This window comes from Trichechus manatus, unplaced genomic scaffold, assembly GCF_000243295.1.
Source record: "Trichechus manatus latirostris isolate Lorelei unplaced genomic scaffold, TriManLat1.0 scaffold00081, whole genome shotgun sequence".
Lineage (NCBI taxonomy): Eukaryota > Metazoa > Chordata > Mammalia > Sirenia > Trichechidae > Trichechus > Trichechus manatus.
The window spans coordinates 7,837,892-7,855,290 of record NW_004444017.1 but is presented as its reverse complement, the minus strand read 5'-3'; the positions used below and the strand labels follow the sequence as shown (position 1 = coordinate 7,855,290).

Genomic DNA, 17,399 nt, shown 5'->3' with positions numbered 1-17,399 from the left:
AGAATTTTGTTTTACATTTTTCTCCAGCTCTATCCGGGACACTCTGTTGTGATATCCCTGTCAGAGCAGTCAGTGGTGGTAGCCGGACACCATCTAGTTGTACTAGACACAGTCTGGTGGAGGCTGTGGTAGTTGTGGTCCATTAGTCCTTTGGACTAATCTTTCCCTTGTATCTTGTTTTCTTCATTCTCCCTTGCTCCCGAAGGGGTGAGACCAGTTGTGTGTCTTTGATGGCTGCTCACAGGCTTTTAAGACCCCAGACGCTACTCACCAAGGTAGAATGTAGAATGTTTTCTTTATAAACTGTGTTATGCCAATTGAGCTAGATTCCAACCTCATTTCTTATCCCTCGTTGACTGTGCTCCAGCCACGCTGGCCTTCTGTCCCTTTTCATGGCCATTACACACGTTGTTCTCTCTGACTGAAAGTTCTTGTCACAATCTTTGCCTGACTGGTTTCTTCTTATCTTTCAGATCTCAGTTTAAATGTCACCTCCTCTGAGAGATCTTTTCTCTTTTTGTTTAAAACAGCTTTCTTGAGTTATAGTTTACATTCCGTAAAATTAAACCATTAAATGTATACAAATCAATTTTTTTTTAGCGTATTTACAGAGTTTTGCAGCCATCACAATAATCCAGTTATGTTGTTGTTGTTAGCTGCCACAGATTCACAATGACCCCGTGCACAATGGAATTTGAGCCATCCCCGTGATTGGTTACAGATCGAACCATTGTGATCCACAAGTTTTCTGTAGTCTGTCTTACTCTGGAAGCTCCACTGAAACCTGTTTAGGATCATAGCAACATGCAAACTTCCACTGTCAATGGATGGTGGCTGTGCTTGAGGTGCATTGGCCAGGATTCAAACCTGCATCTCCCACATGGAAGGCAAGAATTCTACCACTGAACCACCACCGCCCTCAATCCAATTTTAGAACATTTCTGTCACCCCGGAAAGAAATCTTGTACTCATTAGCAATCACTCACCATTTCTCACCCTTACCCCCAGCCCTTGTTGTTGTTATTGTTGTTAGGTGCCATCGAGTCAATTCCGACTCATAGCCACCTTAGGTATAAGAGAACAAAATATTGTTTGGTCCTACGCCATCTTCATCATCATTGGTATGTTTGAGCCCATCGTTTTGGCTACTGTGTCAGTTCAGCTCATTGAGTGTTTCTCCTGTTTTCCCTGACCCTCTGCTTTACCAACCATGTCATCCTTTTTTAGTGATTGATCTTTTCTGCTGACGTGTCCAAAGTAAGCAGACAAAGTCTCGCCACCCTCACTTCTAAGGAGAATTATGGTTGTACTTCCTCCAAAACAGATTCATTTGTTCTTCTGGCAGTCCATCGTATATTCACCACAATTTGAATGCATCAGTTCTTCATCTGTCTTCCTTTTTCATTGTCCAGCTTTTGCATACATGAGGCAATTAAAAAGACCATGGCTTGGGTCAGACGCGTCTTAGTCATCAAAGGGACATCTCTAAATAATATTAAATCTAAAAGAAAAACTATAAATAAAAAATAAATAATAGTTGATGCAAGGGTTAGGCAATATGATTTCTGAGATCTCTTTTAGGACTGACTTACAGAAAGACCTACAGAGTTACAAGTTAACAAACTTAAAATTGAAATACAAGTACATCCCAAATCTTCACTTTCTGGGTAGAAGCCAGAATGTTCATTGCGCTGGTCAGATTAATACTGCAAAAGAGTGAAGTTTATACTGGGAAATCGTCACCTTAGTTTTTTTGTTACATAAAATTAAATGTCCAAGATAAGTTTTATATCTGTGAAACAAGTAGGAGATGACAACTCCTTCCTCCCCCCTCAACTTGCCCCTCTGGATGGTTGCCTTTCTCATCTTCCCCGTCTTCTTTGATAATAGTAACAAAGCAGATGAATGAGACACCATCTGCTGATGCTATTTTGAGCACTTCGCAGACGCCGCAAATGTTAAGCCTTATACTCTAAAGTCCTTCTCCTGTGTAATTTCATCCTGGGCACCACAGGCCATTCCTTGGCAGAGAGTAGTGTCTGTTTTCAGCAGAATGGAAGGCCCTGAAAGAGAGAAGGCACAAAAAAAGCTGCCTCTGAAGAGATTTCATTATTTAACTGTTAATGACCTTTTAACCAATCCTCCTTTTGCACATCTGTCATCCCACCAAAGCGGGGAGCCATGGTCTGAAGGCTGAGCATACTCCACCAGCAGGAAAGTAAATAAAAGAGGGATGTGGACTGGGACCCTTGTTGCCAGGCTCCAATGTATAGGGTAATACCGTGACTGCAGGGACACAGGTGCTTTAGCTAAAGCTCCTACTGAGATGCCCAGGGGGATGGTTAGGGTCTTTCCTGGGGCGTTTCGAAGGAATAAGAACAGCTGAAGGGCTGGACTGTCCAGGGTGAGTGAAAGGGTAGACCGTTTAAGAACGAAATGTTCTATAGGTGTCAAAGACTTGGGAACGTCTGTTTCTGCTTTTTTCACTGGCTTGGTCTCATTGCACCTCCAGCCCATCTGTTAGACTGCAGATTTCCCGATTAAGCCCAAAGTGCCCCTTTTATATTGTGAGTTAGTCTTCTGGTAGACTGTGAGCCCTTTTTGAACTTTATATCAGGGTGCTGGCTACTGTGTTGACTAAGCTCTCTCAGACTCTGTTTTCTCACCTGTGGAATGGGACTCATAATACCCATAGATGGGATTGTAAGGATTTAGTAATAATGGCCAACACTTATAGCATTTACAAGTGCCTGGCTCTGTTCTAACTGCTTTACATTATTAACTCATTTAGTTCTCACAACAACCCTGTGAGGTAGGTGCTGTTTTTATTGCCATTTTAAGGCAAGGTAACTGAGCCAGTCACCACCCATCTATCAGTTTTTTGTACTGTGGTGACTTGTGTGTTACTATGATGCTGGAAGCTATGTCACTCGTATTTCAATTACCAGCAGGGTCACCTATGGTGGACAGGTTTCAGCACAGCTTCCAGACTAAGACAGACTTGGAAGAAAGGTCTGTCAATCCACTTCCAAAAATTAGCCAGTGAGAACCTTATGCATCACAACAAAATGTTGTCCAACTCACTTGATTTGTAAACATCATCAGAAGGATCAATTGCTAGAGGAGGGCATCATGTTTGGGGAAGTAGAGAGCCAAAGAGGTTATGGGAGACTGTCTATGAGATGAATTGGCTCAATAGCAGCAACGATGGATTCTAATATTCTGGTCATTGTGAGGATGATGCAGGTCACTATGATTTGGAGTTGACTTGATAGCAGCTAACAATAAGAGCAACAACTGAACCACAGAAAGATTAAGAAATACGTCCAAGTTCACACAACTAGGAAGCAAAAGAGCTGGTATTCAATACTGTAGCAGTATAGCTTTACAGTGTTCATAACCATTAAGCAACACTGCCTATTTAAAGCATGTCTTTAAGGCACCTAGCACAGTGCTTGGCGCATAGTATGCACCTGGTAAGTGTTACCTATCAAAATAATTATTATCACGAGACTCAGTGTACTGACAGCAGGGAGAGCACATCACTTTGAGCATCCCTAGAGTGCCTAAACAGTATCTTGCATCTAGTAATTACTCAATATGTATTTGTTTAATTGAATCCATTTGGTCAGTGCAAATCAACAGACATTTACTAAGCCCTTTCTCTGTGCCATGTGCTGTGCCAAGAAGAGAGAAGTCACAAAAAGGATTTGGAATGAACCCATATTGGCATGCTACTGATCCAGAAGAGCTAATAATATTCTAGGCTACATTAATATACATATAGAGTAATGGGAGATTAAAAATAACACCTCCCTGTTCTTCACCACCCAAATCCCGTCCACCCAAATCTGCCTGATTTTTGTCTCCTACATGGTTCCTGAGACCATGCACATGGCTCCATCTCTATCACCCATGCCCAAGTCCAACCTGCCATTTTCTCTCCTGGACCACCATCATGACCTTTTAACTGGTCTCCTTCATCCACTCTGGTCCCTTGCCAGTACATCTGATCATGTCCTCTTCATGCTTTGTTGTTAAAACCCTTCTATGTTTTTCGTGGAGCTCCTGGGTGGTGCAAACGTTTAATGCATCTGGCTGCTAATCGAAAGGTTGGCAGGTCAAGTCCACCCAGAGGCACCTCAGAAGAAAGGCCTGCCAATCTACTACTGAAAAATCAGCCATTAAAAACCCTATGGAGCATAGTTCTACTCTTTATCCATGTGGTCACCATGACTTGGAGTCAATTTGATGGCAACTGGTTACTGGTGTGGCTTTTTGTTGTTTTATAAAATAAAATCCATGGTAGGGCCTAGGAAGCCCTGCACATCGGGCCTCTGCCTGCCAGTCACTCCAGTTTCATTTGCACCACTCTGTACTCTAGCCACTCTGATTTTCTTTTAGTCTCTTGAATGCACCATGCTCTCTTCCTTCCATATATTGTTCCATCCATTTGGAACACAGATATCCACGCTTGATTCAGTCAGCCATGGGCGAGGCAGCAAAGCCACATGGTATGATAATCATGGTAGCAGAGCCCTTCCTATGACCCTATAGATGAGGGGAGGAGGATGTGTGTCTCGGGGAAGGGGAATCCTGATCAGCTGAGCAGGTATGTACCAATCTTCCCTACGAGGAGGACATTCAGGCAGAGGCATGGTGACCTCCCCCAGGAGTGACTCCTGCACTCTCAAAGGCTATAATTTGGTGACTTCCATCACCTCAGCCAAGTTAATGAGTCCATGAATTTTTCTTCTTCTAAATGAGTCGTGTTTCTGTCTTTTCTGTAGCAAAGTAATAGCAATGATGTTTAATCAGGACGGAGGCCTGGTGTTGAACAAAGATGGATACGTCATAAGAGAATGGGTGTGGTCTTCAAAAGGAAAACTTGACGATCCAGTTGAAATTTGGGTATTATTTTACAATTTATCATTCTTAACTGTTATTTCTTGTATCACTACAATAATTTACTTTGAGTTTGTAAAATATAGTACTATGGGAAAAGAGAATTGAGAGGACTGAATTATTCCATTTGGGTGTCTACACTAGCCAATTGATCTGATAAATTTTTATTTCAATCCTTCACTTTACTTGGTAAACTATATTTGGTCCTTCCTGGATGGATTTGTCTTCACTAAGCATCAGTTGCTTTGAACAGTAATTTAAAAAAATCATTATTAGAAAAGCTTTTTGTGCCTACTATTAAAAAAATGTAAAAATAGGAAAGTATACAATGTTCCAAGTGAAAGACTTCTTCTCCTTAATCTCACTCTGCACCCCTTGGTGTGCATCTCTATAGGATCAAAGACCACAAATTCAGATAATTTAAGAGGGAGCCTTCCAGGTTGGGACTGTGGTCAACTGGAGAGCGTACCCACCTGGAGGGGGCAGCAGCTACTCAGGGCCAGAAGGTTGTTGCCACAAAGAAAGATGGTCCTGGGGTTGCTATATTTCCTGATTTAAAAAAAAAGCCAGAAGTTCAGATTTTTATGTGAAATATCCTGACATTTAAAAGTTGGCAATTAATTCAAACTCTGAGAAGAGTAAACCAAACACTTCTGAGATGTAAATCTATAGCCTCTATTAGACTTTTTCAATTCATATGTAGTCACTTTGTGTGTATATGTGTGTGTGCGTATACACACCCACACACAGAATGGGCTGCACTAGTCCAAGGCCACTACATATATGGCAGTGCTCGACGAACCTAGGGCATCAGTTATATAGAGCTGTGTTATTCAGTACGGCTGTGGCTAGCCACATGTGGCTATCAAGCACTTTACATATGTTGTAACTATAGAATACACACCCAATTCTGAAGACTTAGTACAAATAAAAAAGAAAGTAGAATACATTATTAATAATTTTTGTACTGATTACATGTTGAAATGCTAATATTTGGATATTTGATTATAAAACCATGTTATTAACATCTAGAGCTTGGCTGCTAACCAAAAGGTTGGCAGTTCGAATCTACCAGCCACTCCTTGGAAACCCTGTGGGGCAGTTCTACTCTGCCCTATAGGGTCACTATCAGTCAGAATCCACTCGACCACAATAGGTTTGGTTTGGGATTTTTTTGGTATTCCACTTACTTTTTACTTTTTTTAAATATGTCTGCTAGAAAATTTAAAATTATGTATGTGGCTCACATTTGTGTCTTGCGTTATATTTTTATTGGACAGTGCCTGTTATAGACTATTATGTGGATGGTACCTATATGTCTATGTTCTATACAATTTACAAAATCATCTATGGTGGCCATGTACCCTGAATATACTATTTAGAGGGTAACTTTTTTTGCTGTTGTTATGAAATTTTATTATTTTCTTAGAGATTGTTATTTATTTATTTATTTATTTATTTTATTGTACTTTAGGTGAAGGTTTACAGAACAAACTAGGCTCTCATTAAACAGTTAGTACACGTATTGTTTTATGACATTGATTAACAACGCCATGACATGTCAACACTCTCCCTTCTCAACCTTGGGTTCCCTATTACCAGCTTTCCTGTCCGCTCCTGCTTTCTTGTCCTTGCCCCTGGGCTGGTATGCCCCTTTAGTCTCATTTTGTTTTATGGACCTGTCTAATCTTTGGATGAAGGGTGAATCTCAGGAGTGACTTTATTACTAAGCTAAAAGGGTATCCAGGGGCCATACTCTCGAGGTTTCTCCAGTCTCTGTCAGGCCAGTAAGCCTGGTCTTTTTTTGTGAGTTAGAATTTTGTTCTACATTTTTCTCCAGCTCTGTCTGGGACCCTCTATTGTGATCCTTGTCAGAGCAGTCAGTGGTGGCAGCAGGGTACCACTATTTGTACTGGACTCAGTCTGGTAGAGGTGGTGGTAGTTGTGGTCCATTAGTCCTTTGGACTAATCTTTCTCTTGCATTTTTAGTTTTCTTCATTCTCCCTTGCTCCCGAAGGGTTGAGACCAGTGAAGTATCAGAGATTGTTTTTGTAGTATCTTTAAATTCTTTCTTTGAGTTCAGAGTTGCTAGTCATAGGTATGAAGTAAGGCAGCATTTTTTTTTCTGAGGTTCAGGGCTAAGATGAATCAAAGAATGGAAATACATATTTTCTGGTGAGAATTTTCCTTTCTTGCACCTAAAAGGTTCATTCCTCAATGAGATCTTTACAAATTTCCATTTAACACCTTCCCTATAGAGGGGTGGAGTCAGAAAGGAAGACTAGTGAATTTCCAAGTGATAGGGACAGTTTCCTTCTGGAACTGATTTTAAGAATGGGATCCTGGGCAACTGTGATGTTAATGGCAAGGCTGAGAGCAAACAACATTTTATAACAACGCGTGAATATTCACCTTCTGTTTTTGAGCCATGCATATTCATCATCAGCACATATGGCTGATCATGAGGTTTCAGTGCAGAATATAGGATGGCCATGAAGATTACCTGTTAGATCAACTGGAACTGAAAACCAGCCACATCACTTCTAACAATCGTGGTCCAAGTCCTGCCACCAACTAGCCCCATGACTTTAGAAAACAGATTTTCTGTGCTTCAATTTTATCATCTCTAAAGTGAGAAATTTGGATGAGATTAGATTGTACCTTTTAAAGAAGTACCACTTATCTCTAGAGCATTAGCAAATAAAATAACCAGTAAAGAAACTATTCTAGGCAAGCTTCTACATGTTGGTTTCCCGAAACTCAGAAGGCAGGGTTTCCTCACCCTTTATCTAAAACCATCAGAAACACTAATGAGGTAAATTATTCAGTTCCGATTACCTCAGCTGGTTGCCTTCAGGAAGCAACGGAGTGTAACTTGTGACCAAAACAGAAGGTCTTGAGTACCTAGAGCTGCTGACTTAATTAGGTGCTGTACCTACAGGAAGCTTTTAAAATATGCTTTACAAACCTGCAAATGTTTGTTTGAGCTTTAAGAAGTTGTCATTACTTTTCCATTCTTGTCATTAATAAAATCTTTCCAACTTTAATGAGTTTCATAGTAATATTAAGCTTTTAAACTTCTAAGCACTTGGCATCCATTAATGACTTTTCTCAACACCATAGGAATCAGATGTTATCAACCATATTTTACAGGAGATACTGTGTCTCAGGGATGGAATGAGGGCTCAGCAGTACCTGTAAGCCAACCCAGCATTCTCTCAGTCTAAAATAGATCTGACTTTCTTTATAAGACATGACCACATTAATTGCAAAATAGCTTCTCCCCACTCATTTTTCCCTTCAATAAGTCACCGACATAAGAATTTGCAGCATAAAACCCAAAGCACATTCCTGATTTAACCCAAGAGACTGAAGCTGTCTGTGAATGTTGCTCCCAAATTTCCTTCCATGTATCATGCCAATATCTATGATTTCCACCTGAACTATGAGAATGAAGATTGACAATCCTTTCTGTTGCCCCAGGTGAATAAGTTCATCACCGTGAAGATTTCTGGGCGCTTTGCTATCACCTTGGTCTACAAATGGCAGCCCCAAAGCTTGACACTGTCTCTGGCACCTGTTAGACACAAGCCCTTTCCTCCATGCTTACCTGAGGCGGTAAGTGCAGATGTTTCTGTAATTATCTTCATGCCATCACCTCCATGTGGACCAGAACAGGAGTAATGTCCAGTTTTAGGTTTTTAATTCTATTGGCTAGAATTTTTTTGAGAACTTTTGCATCTATATTCATGAGAGGTACTGGGCTGTAATTTTCTTTTTTTGTGGTGTCTTTGCCTGGTTTTGCTATCAGGGTTATGCTGGCTTCGGAGGATGAACGGAAGTATCCCTTCCATTTCTATTGTCTGAAATAGTTTGAGTAGTACTAGTGTAAGCTCTTCTCTGAATGTTTGGTAGAATTCTCCAGTGAAGTTATCCGGGCCAGGGCTTTTTTGTTGGAAGTTTTTGTTTTTGTTTTTTAATTACCTTTTCAATCTTTTCTCTTGTTATGGGTCTGTTCAGATTTTCAACTTCAGTTTGTGTTAGTTTAAGTAGGTAGTGTGGTTCTAGAAATTTGTCTGTTTCCTCTAGGTTTTCAAATTTGTTGGAGTATAGTTTTTTGTAGTACTCTGTTATGATCCTTTTTATTTCAGTTGGGTCTATTGTAATGTCCCCCATTTCATTTCTTATTTGGATTACTTGCTTCCTCTCCTGTTTTTCTTTTGTCAGTTTGGCCAATGGTTTGTCGATTTTGTTGATCCTTTTGAAGAACCAACTTTCGATTTTGTTGATTCTTTCTATTGTTTTTCTATTCTCTATTTCATTTATTTCTGCTCTGATCTCTATTATTTCCTTCCTTCTGGTGGCTGTGGGCTTCTTTTGCTGTTCTCTTTCTATTTGTTTGAGTTGTTTAGCTAATGTTTTGATTTTGTCCCTTCTTTTTTGATGTGTGCATCTATTGCTGTAAATTGACCTCTGAGCACTGCCTTTGCTGTGTCCCAAAGGTTTTGGTATGATGTGTTTTCATTCTCATTTGATCTTAGGAATTTTTTATTCCATCTTTGATTTCTTCTATTACCCAGTGGTTTTTAAGCAGGATGTTATTCAGTTTCCATGTATTCAATTTTTTTTCCTTGCTCCTCCTGTTATTAATATCTACTTTGATGGCATTGTGATCAGAGAAGATAATTTGTATTATCTCAGTGTTTTGGATTTTGTTGAGGGTTGCTTTGTGGCCTAAGATGGGGTCTATTCTGGAGAATGTTCCATCTGCATTGGAAAAGAATGTGTACTTTGCTGCTGTTGAGTGGGGTGCTGTCTGTGAGGTCAAGTTGTTTGATTGTGGCCTTTAGATCTTCTGTATCTTTGTTGAGTTTCTTTCTAGATGTTGTGTCCTTTACCAAGAGTGGTGTGTTGAAGTTTCCTATTATTATTGTGGAACTATCAATTTCTCTTTTCAGTGCTGTTAGAGTTTGTTTTATGTATTTTGGAGCCCTGTCATTGGGTGCATAGATATTTATTATGGTTATGTCTTCATGGTGGATTGTCTCTTTAATCATTATATAATGCCCTTCTTTGTTTTTTATGGTGGATTTTGTTTTAAAGTCTATTTTATCTGAGATTAGTATTGCCACTTCTGCTCTTTTTTAGTAGCTGTTTGCTTGATATATGTTTTTCCATCCTTTAATTTTTAATAAATTTATGTTTTTGTTTCTAAGATGTGTCTCTTGTAGACAGCATATTGATGAGTCCTGTTTTTTTTATCCTTTCTGTCACTCTCTGTCTCTTCATGGGTGCATTTAAGCCATTTACGTTCAGTGTAATTATTGATAGGTATGAGTTTATTGCTGTCATTTTTTTTTTTTTCTGGAGCTGTTGTTTTCTTTGTTCCTCTTACTCTTCTGTGCTGAATTCCTTTTGTTTGTGTATATTTTTCATTTCTTTCATTTTTGTAGATTTTGTGTTTACTGAGACTTTATGTTTTTATTCTTTATTTTAATGAAAAGATTTGTTAACTTTCTTTGCGGTTACCTTGAAATTTACCTCTATCTTCCTGTTATTACTTAATAACACCTTGACTTCCTCTTCATTTGAAAGTCAATTTTAGATTTTTACTTTGAGCATCTTCTGGTAATTTTTACAGTAAGGATGCTGAAATCTTGGCTAGTTAGAAATTCTACCACAGCCGTTTATGGACCTTACCTGTGAAATGACTGAAAGTTTAGAAAGAGGAGAGATTAAAAAGTGAAGGTAGAGTTGGGAGAAGAAGCTAGTTTATGTATATGTATATGCATATAGTGGGGCCCTGGTGGCACAGTGATCAAGAACTCTGCTGCTGACCAAAAGGTCAACAGTTCAAATCCACCAGCCACTCCTTGGAAACACCATGGGGCAGTTCTACTCTGTCCTGTAGGATTGCTACAAGTCAGAATCGATTTGATGGCAACAGGTTTGGTTTTTTTGTATATATATGTATATACATACCTGCAACTATATGTATGTGCATATACACACATATATAATGCATATACATATAGCTGCAGGTATATATATATATATATACACAAACATATTCACACATATACATATACCACACATGTTGTTGTTGTTGTTGTTGTTAGGTGCCGTCAAGTCAGTTCCGACTCATAGCAACCGTATAGGACAGAATAGAACTGCCCCATAGGGTTTCCAAGGAGCGGCTGGTGGATTTGAACTGCCAACCTTTTGGTTAACAGCCACGTTCTTAATTAGTGCACCACCAGGGCTACCACACATACATGCACACATATATACACACATATACTTGTGTGTGTGTGTATATATATATATATACACACACACATAAACAAACCAAACAAAACCCGTTGCCATTAAGTCGATTCCAACTCATAGTGACTCTATAGGACCCAGTAGAACCGCCCCATAGGGTTTCCAAGGAGAAACTGGTGGATTTGAACTGCCAACTTTTTGGTGAGCAGTTGAGCTCTTAACTGCTGTGACACCAGGGCTCCACATTTATATATATAAACAAGTGAAATTTAAATCAATTTAAAGTTACTTTTTTAGGCATATATAATACTCCAAAGAAACTTGGAGATGTTACAGCATTGTTTAAAACTATGGTTCAGAATAACTTCTCAAAATAATCATTTCACATTTGCACTAAATCTCTGTTGAGAAATTCTAGGCTAAAACCTTTTGTTTGTCAAGCAAGAGGTGAGACACTAAAACATTAGTTTCTTTACTTCATGTAGTTAAGTAGTGACTAGTTTGATTGATTTTTAAAAAATAATATTTGATTGTGTTTTTAGTGAAAGTTTACACAGCAAGTTAGGTTCCCATTTAACAATTACTGGAAAAAAAAAAATCCTCACAACTGGACCAATAAGCAACATCATGATAAACAGAGAAAATATTGAATTTGTCAAGAATTTCATTTTACTTGGATCCACAATCAACACCCATGGAAGTAACAGTCAAGAAATCAAATGACGCATTGCATTGGGCAAATCTGCTACAAAAGACCTCTTAAAAGTGTTAAAAAGGAAAGATGTCACCTTGAAAACTAAGGTGCACCTGACCCAAGCCATGGTGTTTTCAAATGCCTCATGTGCACGTGAAAGCTGGACAATGAATAACGAAGATTGAAGAATTGATGCCTTTGAGTAGTGGGTATTGGCAGAGAATATTGAATATACCATAGACTGCCAAAGGAATGAACAAATCTGTCTTGGAAGAAGTATAGCCATAATGCTCCTTAGAGACTACATCTCACATACTTTGGACATGTTATCGGAGGGACCAGTCCCTGAGAAGGCCATCATGCTTGGTAAAGTAGAGGGTCAGCGAAAAAGAGGAAGATCCTTAATGAGATGGATTGACACAGTTGCTGCAGTAATGGACTCAAGCATAACAACAATTGTGAGGATGGCACAGGACCAGGCAGTGTTTCATTCTGTTGTACATAGGGTCACAATGAGTCGGAACCGACTCAATGGCACCTAACAACAACTCACATATTGTTCAGAGACATTGGTTACATTTTCCACAATATTTTAACATTCTCATTAATTCCCTTTTGGATGTTTCGCTTATAATCTGACTTCCATGCTCCCTTACCCTTTCATTTTTGCTTTAAAGTAATTGTTGACCATTTGGTCTCATATAGATGATTTTTCAAACGTACACGGTACTCATTGTAGTATTCTTTACTTTATAAACTGATCTGTTATTTAGCTGAAAGGTGCCCTCAGGGGATAGTTTCAGTTCAAGGTTTATGGAGTATCTCAGGGTGGTAGTCTCAGGGAGTCCTCTAGTCTCAACTGGCCCAGTAAGTCTGAACTTTTTAAGAATTTGAGTTCTGTTCCACATTTTTCTCCCCTTCTCTCAGGATCCACCTATTGTGGCCCTGATCTAAATAGTCATTAGTGATAGCTGGGCACCATCTAATTCTTCTGGTCTCAGGGTAGCTGAAGCTGTCGTTTGCGTAGACTGTTAGTCATGTAGACTAGTTTCTTCTTTGATTCTTTGGTTTCCTTCTTTCTTTTTTGCTGCGGATGAGATGAGACTGATAGTTTTATCTTAGATGGCTGCTTGCAAGCTTTTAAGACCCCAGATGCTACTCACCAAACTAGGATATAGAACATAAACTTTGTGAGGTATATGCCAATTGACCTAGTTGTCCCTTGAGACTATACTCATAGAGTTTCAAACCCAGAAAACCAATCCCGTGAAGTATTTGGTTATATCTAAGAAGTATCTGTAACTGTGCCCCCAAGTGTTTTATTATATATACGTGAACATACATGCATGCACACACATATATGCATATATATATATAGCTGCAGGTATATATGCACACATATATACAAGTACATATCTATACACATATATGCATACATATGTGCATAGGTAACCACACATTTTTTTTGGTTGTTTGTTGCTGTTGCAAAATTATATATTTTCCAGCATCTACCAACTACGTCCTTTGTGTGTGTGTATACTTCTTAGCTACATCATTTACACTGGTTGAATTGTGCATGCTTCACCAATGTCATCTTTCCAATCACCAGAAATAACAACTGTCTACTATCTAAAGAGTGATTGCCCCTCCCTACCCACCCCTCAGTGATAGCCATCAATGAACGTTGGTTTCTGTATATATACATATTTTTGTCTTTTTATAAAAGTAGAATAATGCAGTATTTGTCCTCTTGTGATTGACTTATTTCGGTCAGCATAATGTTCTCCAGATTCATCTATGTTATAATATGTTTCAAGAACCTGTCTTTTTTCTTTATGACTGCATGGTATTCCATTGTATGTATGTACCACATTTTGTTTATCCATTCATCCATTGATGGACACTTAGGTTGTTTCCATCTTACTGCTATTGCCAATAGTGCTGCAATGAACATAGGTGTGCCTATGTCTATTCATGTGACTTTTATTAGGTCTCTAGGGTGTATACCTGTCATGGATTGAATTGCGTCCCCCAAAAATATCTGTCAACTTGGCTGGGTCATGATTCCTAGTACTGTATGATTGTGTAATCTGATGTGATTTCCTTATGTGCTGTAAATTCTATCACTGTGATGAGGTTATTCTGATGAGGTTTACAAGATTGGTGTGATGGTTAAGATTGTGTGTCAACTTGGCTGGGCCATGATTCTCAGTATTACAATGTGATCACTCCCATGATTGAATATACTGTGAGTAGCCAATCAGATGAAAGGGAGTCTCCTTGGGGGTGTGGCCCGCATCTGAATATAAGCAGACGTTCTGGCTTTTTGCTTCCTGTGGATCCTGCAGCGGCCTCCTTTAGTCTCATCTCCGATTCTTGGGACTTGAGTTGTCAGCTTATCTGCTGAACTTGGGATTCGTTGATCTGCACAGCCTGTGAGTGGAGCCCTGCTCTCTGATCTGCTGATCTTGGGCTTGCCAGCTTCTGTGACTGCGTGACTTGGGAGAGGCCTCTACCCTGATCCACAGACTTGGGACGTTCTAGCCTCTACAATTGCATGAGCTGTTTCCTTGATATAAATTTCTGTATATATATATATTCATACACTTTACTGGTTTTGCTTCTCTAGAGAACCCAGCCTAAGACAATTGGATAGTGTCTCAATCCAATCTCTTTTGAGATATAAAAGAGAGATACGAGCAGAGACACATGGGAACCTCACACCACCAAGAAAGCAGTGCTGGGAGCAGAGTGCATCCTTTGGACCAGAGGTTCCTGCGCTGAGATGCTCCCAGACCAAGGGAAGACTGATACATCACTAGGACCTTCCTCCAGAGCCAACAGAGAGAGAAAGCCTTCTCCTGGAGCTGACACCCTGAATTTGGACTTTTAGCCTACTGGACTATGAGAGAATGAACTTCTCTTTGTTAAAGCCATCCACTTATGGTGTTTCTGTTATAGCAGTGCTAGATGACTAAGATAATACCAGAAACCCTGGTGGCATAGCGGTTAATAGCTATGGCTGCTAACCGAAAGGTCGGCAGTTTGAATCCACCAGGTGCTCCTTGGAAACTCTATGGGGCAGTTCTTCTGTCTTATAGGGTCACTGTGAGGCAGAATTGACTCAACAGCAGTGGGTTTATATTTTTTTTTAGGGTATATACCTAGGAGTGGTATTGCTAGATCATAATGTAGTTCTATTTCTAGATTTTTGAGGGAATGCCATACTATTTTCCGAAATAGTTGTACCATTTTACAGTCTCACTAGCGGTGGATAAGTGTTCCAATCTCCTCACATCCTCATCAGCATTTGTTGTTTTCTGTTTTTGTGATCAGTGCCATTTTAACAGAGGTGAGATGATATCTCACTGTTGTTTTAATTTGAATCTTTCTAATAGCTAATGATCGTGAACGTCTTTTCCTGTGTTTTATGGCCACTTGAATGTCCTCTTTGGTGAAGTGTCTATTCATGTCTTTTGCCCATTTTTTAATTGGGTTGTTTCCCTTTTTGTTGTTGAGTTGTTGAAGTTTTCTATGTATTTTAGAGATTAAACCCTTATCAGGTATGACGTTCCCAAAGATTTTTTTCCCAGTCTGTAGGTTGTCTTTTTATTCTTTTGATAAAGTCTTTTGATGAGCACAAGTGTTTTTTATGAGGTCCCAGTTATCTATTTTGTCTTCTGCTGCTCTTGCTTTTGTAGTTGTATTTGATAATCTGTCATTAAAAAACTAGGCTCCATAGTTTTGCCCTTATGTTTTCTTCCAACATTTGATTGATTTTTAATTGAACTTTGGAAACTTTTAAAATTTTGAATATGTTTACATGAATGGTACACATACTGTGGAAAGTGTATGAACATATATAAAAAAATCTTTTTTATTTTTAAATCTTTTTTTGGGGGGAGGGAGGGAGCATCAAAACTGTGTTACCTTTTAAAATTACTATTTACCAGTTGCCATCGTGTCAGCTTCAACTCATGGTGACCCCATGTGTTCAGTCAAAGTAGAACTGTACTCCATAGGGTGTGCAGTGGCTGATTTTTCAGTAGAAGCTCACCAGGCCCTTTCTTTTGGGCATCTCTGGGTGGAATTGACTCAACCATAATGGGTTTGAGTTTTATGGGCTCTGGGTGGAATGGAATCTCAAACATTTTGGTTAGCAGCCAAGCATGTTAACTGTTTACACCACCAGGGACTCCTCTTTAGAATTACCATGTTTATTTCACACATGCTGAAGTTATGTAATTTTTGCTAGAATTGATGCCTTTGTGTCAAGCTTTCTTGCCTCCTTGGGTTTTTAGGAACCGTGTCATCTGAAAAGAGCTTACAGTCTCTTTCAGTCATTCTCTGATGTCAATCCCGTCTCCAAAGAAACCAAAACGTTATTCAAGGCCTGCAAAATGAAGACAAAACAAACAGAATTTGCAATCCAAACCAAAGATTTAAGTGTGAAGTGGTCACTATTTTGCTGTTGCAGGCAAAGGCAGATCTTTGTTTTCATGCTACTCTAGAGTTAGTTTTCTCTCCAGACGTAGACTGGGTTTGTTTTGGAGAGCCAAAACGTCAAGCTATTGAACACAGGTTAGAGATGCCCGTCTGTAAAGAGAGTTCTTAAGATTTAGGCCCATTTATATAATTACTGGAAGGAACATTGGCTGACTTTTTTTTTTAATTTAATTAAAAAAAATCAACTTTATCAGGGTATGATTTATATATAGTAAAATGCACCCATTTTAAGTGTACAGCTTGATGAATTTTGACAAATGTATACACCTGTATAACCACCACCACAATAAAAATATAGATAATTTCCATCACACCAGAAGATCCCATATGTCTCTTCCTGGTCAATCTCCCCCGACCCCTGGACCCAGGCAAACATTGACCTGCTTCCTGTCACTATTAATTAGATTTGTATTTTCTAGTGTTTCACATAAATAGAATCATTCACATAAGTAAAACCAGTATGCACTCTTTTTGTCTGGCTAATTTCACAAAGCACAATGTGTTTGAGATTCATCCATGTTATTGCATGTATCTATAGTTTGTTTTTTTTTATTGGTGAGTGGTATTCCATTAATGGACATACCACACTTTTTTTTTTTATCCATTTACCAGTTGATGAACATCTGGATTGTTTCTATTACTGTTATAAATAAAACTACAGTCAACATTCACGTACAAATTTTTTGAGGGGATTAAAATGTATTTTCTTTTATAAAATAGTGGTGGTGGCTGATAGTTATTTTGCCTGATGTACTTGTTATTGTTGTTATGTGCTGTTGAGTCAATTCCAACTCATAGTGACCCTGTATGACAGAGTAGAACTGCGTCATAGGGTTTCCTAGACTGTAATCTTTATGGGAGCAGATTGCCAGGTCTTTTCTTCCATGGAGTCACTGATATCTTCAAACTGCCAACTTTTCAGTTAGCAGCTGAGCCCTTGACCATTGCACCACCAGGGCTCCTTTCTAACATACTTACGTAGTGAAATTAAAAGTTGACAATCTGTTTGATTCCCGACATGTTTTGA

General features: G+C 39.0%; 1 protein-coding gene across 1 annotated transcript in view; it reads left to right on the top strand.

Moving 5' to 3' along the window:
* The window catches only part of LOC111821398 (uncharacterized), a 72,329-nt gene extending 57,785 nt beyond the window's left edge, over positions 1-14,544 (top strand). Inside the window, exons 7-9 of the mRNA XM_023735725.1 lie at positions 4,791-4,911; positions 8,389-8,523; positions 14,496-14,544. Of these exons, the coding sequence (XP_023591493.1) occupies positions 4,791-4,911; positions 8,389-8,523; positions 14,496-14,522 (283 nt within the window). The 3' untranslated portion in view covers positions 14,523-14,544. The remainder of the gene's footprint in view (positions 1-4,790; positions 4,912-8,388; positions 8,524-14,495) is intronic.
* The last annotated feature ends 2,855 nt before the right edge of the window (positions 14,545-17,399 follow it).